Here is a 4,831-nt window from a genome sequence, read left to right as displayed (position 1 = left end):
AGTCCTGGCTGTCCTGGAACTCACTCTGTAGACCAGGCTGGCCTTGAACTCAGAAATCCACCTGCCTCTGCCTCCCAAGTGCTGGGATTACAGGCATGTGCCACCACTGCCCGGCCAGTATATGACAGTCTTAAACATAGCTTTGAAGATGTTCTTGTTTTCATAGAGTGTATATTTTAATGTCATAAATGAAAAATAAGATAAAATTTCTTTTTTAAAAAGATTTATTTATTTATTATATGTAAGTAGTTGCCTTCAGACACCCCTGAAGAGGGCATCAGATCTTATTATGGATGGTTGTGAGCCACCATGTGGTTGCTGGTATTTGAACTCAGGACATTTGGAAGAGCAGTCAGTGCTCTTAACTGCTGAGCGATCTCTCCAGCTCCTAAAATTAAATTTCTTAGTAATCATGTCTATACCAAACAATTAGGGAACTAATTATTATGCAATCCATTAATATTCTGGCATGTGGTTTAGCACATATACTTTCTCTGAATATAAATTCCACAAATCAGGGATTATTCCATTTGTCTTCTTCATAGTTATGCAGTTTAATATTAAGGAGGGGAATAAGCAATTATATATGTAATATCAGGTAGTAAGTGCTATGAAGAAAACTAGAATTCACTAATGAGCATGCTTCCTTGTTTGGAGAACAGAGAAAGGGGTTTTTTGAGGAAATGACAGTTAAGACCACAGAAGTGAGGAACAGAGAGACCCAGGTATCAGAATGGGCTCTTATCCATGTCAGCTATTATCTGTCATTATTTCTAAGCACTTGAGGATAAACACAGTTAGAAAAGAATGAATCTGTTTTGGAAAATTCCCCCAATCCCAGGGTTTTCATGTGGAGATACTGATGTTCTGTGATGTTTTAAAATCTGAGGACAGCAAGAATGCTGGCCCCTAGACACTGACCTGACCTTTGCTCTGTTGGCCTTTGGATGGCTTTGTGTGACACTGCTTATGCAAAGTTCTATGGTTTAACCTTTCTCTGGAATGCCTTTATATCTTATGGTGCAGTTAACGTAGGAGGAAGAAGGGCAGTTCCATAACCAGAAGGATCTGTTTGATGCAGACCTAAAACTTGGAAGCAAAAGTCAAACACAAATGATGGACAATCTCTCTAGTGCAACTGAATTCTGCCTTCTGGGTTTCCCTGGATCCCAAGAGCTACACTACATACTTTTTGCTATATTCTTTTTCTTCTATTCAGTGACACTGCTGGGAAACATGGTCATCATCATTATTGTCTGTGTTGATAAACGTCTACAGTCCCCCATGTACTTCTTCTTGGGCAACCTCTCACTCCTGGAGATCCTGGTAACAACTACAATTGTTCCCTTGATGCTTTGGGGGCTTCTGCTCCCTGGAAAGCAGACAATATCTCTGAATGGATGCATTGCCCAACTCTTCCTTTACCTCTCTCTAGGGACCACAGAGTTTGCAGTGCTTGGAGCAATGGCTGTGGACCGTTATGTGGCTGTCTGCAATCCTTTGAGGTATAGCATCATCATGAACAGCCACACTTGCATCTGGGTGGTCATGGTGTCCTGGATGTTTGGGTTCCTTTCTGAAATCTGGCCAGTCTATGCCACATTCCAGTTTACTTTCTGTAAATCAAATCTGTTAGATCATTTTTACTGCGACCGGGGCCAATTGCTCAAATTATCTTGTAATGAAACCTTTCTCACAGAGTTCATTCTTTTCTTAATGGCTGTTTTCATTATTGTTGGATCCTTGATCCCTACAATTGTATCCTATACCTATATCATCTCCACCATCCTCAAGATTCCCTCAGCCTCTGGCCGGAAGAAAGCCTTCTCCACCTGTGCCTCCCATTTTACTTTTGTTGTGATTGGCTATGGCACCTGCTTGTTCCTCTATGTGAAACCTAAGCAAACACAGGCAGCAGAGTACAACAGGATGGCCTCCCTGCTGGTTTCTGTGGTCACTCCTTTTCTGAACCCTTTCATCTTCACCCTTCGGAATGATAAAGTCAAAGAGGCCCTTAAAGATGGAGTGAAGCGTTGCTGTCTGCTCTTCAGGGATTAGCTCTTCTCTCAGTCACTATTAGGTGACAGAGCCTAGAAAATCTCGACTTCCCTAGTCCACTAGAGGTGTATTACAGCTCTGAATCCTGGGCACACATTACAACCATGTCATGGAAGATATACTTCCAAGTTCCTCCCCTAGGTACTTTAAATGAATCTCTTCTTATGCTGACTAGAACCTTACAGACTTCATTCTTCACACTAGTGAGCACAAGGAAGAATGTTCTCGAAGGCACTGGATGAATCAGAGCAAGAAAACACAGTTTCCTTAGCATCTTTTTAGACAAATTACTCTGAAGATGTATTTCCTAGAGGAAAGAAGTAATGGCAAAAAATGTTGAAGAATAAGAAGTACCATTGAGAGAGTACAAAGACAAACATGTTCAATTTGGTCCATCAATTTTGCTAAGACATTCTCCGTGTTTTAGGGCAATTATGTGACAAGATAGATGTCCATCTACATTTTAAAAACATTTGGGTTCTCTTTCTATTTGTAGATTGTATTATAATTTTCCTCACTTAATTGGTACATAATTGACTATAGCATTGTTTGTATATTGCCACAGAAACAATCTAGAATGGTGACAGGGCACATGGTAAATATTTCCCCTGGAAATTTGTAGTAGTATCCAGAATAATTGGGGATAGGGATAGGGAAGATTTCTTTTCCCAAACTTCAGAGTATTGCGTAAGCTGCTCCTCTTAGAGGCAGGTATTAAAAAAAAATAAAATAAAATAAAATAAAAATTAAAATCTAGAAATATAGTACTGTGTATTACAGCTGCTGAAAACTGCCATTTCTGTTCAAACTTATTCCAGATTTGAATAAGATTTCTTATTCAAGATTTCTTGAATTCAAATTCAAGGCTTCTGACTTCAAATTCCTGAGGCCTTGCAAAAGACTTCTCTCCATGCAGAATTTTTAAAATGAGAGGCAATTCAAGAGTTTGGGTTTGGGGCATGGGAGTTACGGGATTTCAAGTAGTATTAGAAGAAGTTTAGAAGGAAGAAATTTATATGACATCAATCAGTAGATCCTTCATCTCTGAAGTGTGTGTGTGTGTGTGTGTGTGTGTGTGTGTGTGTACTAGGAAATGAACCTATGCACTCACTTGTTAGACAAGCTTTTTACCCACTAAGTCTTATCTCCACACTGAAGAACTTTAATACTTCCTATAAGTTTGGTCTTTCAGCCACCAACCCTCTCATTTCTGTGGGCTTGCCCCACATTTAGAAAATAATTTTGCTGATTAAAGGATTCTTTTTAGTTTTAGTTTTTATAGTGTAACTGGGTTACTAGTAGTCATGTGAAAATTCACCAAGCACATTCCCTGGCCCAAAGACTTCAATACCTGGGAAAGACAGAAGATCAAGCCACAGAGGAAAACAAAAACAAAAACAAAACAAACAAACAAACAAACAAAACCATACACTTTTTTTCAGGTGGGATGGGAGAGGCCTAAGGCTGGAAGTTCATTAAGCAGATATTGGCTTGGGTAATTACAGGGCCTCTGGCTCCTCTTTCTTTCCCTATTGGTCCTGCTTAGATTCAGGTCCCTGTGCCTTCTCTCCAGTTCTCCTTGGAGTGTCTTCCAGAAACAAGATGTCACTATATCTAGGAGCCCAATTCCACTTTCCTCATCTATAGGCAGACCTTGTATTTTCTTTACTCCTAGCATGTAGCACTCTACCCACTACCTTCTGGGGATAATTATTTCTAACTAAAAGTCAGATGTTAATCTTACTCGTGTCCATTACATATGAGCTTGGTTGGTTAGAAGGTTGTTTTCTTTTTTGTCTTCGTACTTATTTTCCTAGTTTATTGACTTTTGTGAATGTGTAGACTTTGTTTGTTACTAAATTTAGGAAGTTTCCAATAATTATCTGTGTCTGTACCCTCCTACTTTTCTGGTACTCTCATTATATGTAAGCTAGTATAATTATGGATGTGTCATAATTTCCTGAAGCTTTTTTTTTCAAGTTTTAGTTTTTGTTCCTTAGATTGCATCATCCCTTCTCACATATTTTTTTTCTTCCATTAGTTGAAATATACTAATGAGCTCCTTTAGTAAATTTTTCATTCCATTGACAGTACTTTTGAGTGATATGCTTTCCATTTGGATCTGGATGTCTCACTGCAGAGAAACCAGGTCATCATACTTTAGCATCATAAGTGCTGTTTGGTTCAGTTCTGAAAATGCCTATCTCAAGTTGGATTTAATGTGACACATTGCTGTCTCAAATTCAGTCTTTACAATCTGTTTTTCTCTTTTTCATGGGTCATGCTTTGCTGCTTTTTTACATGTACTATTACCTTTGGCTTAAAGGTAGACATTTTGATTTTAAAAAGTGTTCATTGCAGGCACTTTATATAGCATTAACAACTTGATTGCTATTATGTCAATTGGCTTAATGTTCTAGATGAAGTATTTTGTTGTGGTACATTTCCCTGTCCATTTCTATTTGAGAGAATGACCTCAGAGGCATAGGCTTCAATATCCTTAAATATCATTGTCATGCTGAGGTGATAGTGTCTTTCTCAAGTCACTATATCATTCTGGTCATATCCAGGTGTTAGGCTCTGCTAGTTGTCCATGGGCTGTTTATTTGGAATCCTCTGTTTAATTATTTTATACGGCTCAATTTGTAAACAAGACTTCTCTTGCATTAGACAGCAAACAACACCTCTTTGCCCTCAGGTTGCCTTTTGGAGATTGTGACATGTAAGTGTTTGAAATGTACCCTTTCCACATTTCCCAAACAAGCAGTTGTAA

At 38.6% G+C, this 4,831-nt stretch overlaps 1 protein-coding gene across 1 annotated transcript; it reads left to right on the top strand.

Annotated features, from left to right (window-relative positions):
• Nucleotides 1-1,050: 1,050 nt before the first annotated feature.
• Nucleotides 1,051-2,146, top strand: LOC110317364 (olfactory receptor 9A4-like). The gene has a single exon (XM_021191813.1). It carries the CDS (start codon nucleotides 1,114-1,116, stop codon nucleotides 2,056-2,058), a length of 945 nt encoding a protein of 314 aa, XP_021047472.1. The 5' UTR covers nucleotides 1,051-1,113; the 3' UTR covers nucleotides 2,059-2,146.
• The last annotated feature ends 2,685 nt before the right edge of the window (nucleotides 2,147-4,831 follow it).

The sequence above is a fragment of the Mus pahari genome, chromosome 2 (assembly GCF_900095145.1).
Source record: "Mus pahari chromosome 2, PAHARI_EIJ_v1.1, whole genome shotgun sequence".
In the NCBI taxonomy this organism is placed as follows: Eukaryota; Metazoa; Chordata; class Mammalia; order Rodentia; family Muridae; genus Mus; species Mus pahari.
The sequence above is the reverse complement of the archived record's forward strand: the minus strand, read 5'-3'. Positions and strand labels throughout refer to the sequence as shown.

Bases quoted from the DNA above. Each gene is read 5' to 3' on its own strand.
- LOC110317364 (XM_021191813.1), top strand. From the start codon at position 1,114: ATGATGGACAATCTCTCTAGTGCAACTGAATTCTGCCTTCTGGGTTTC.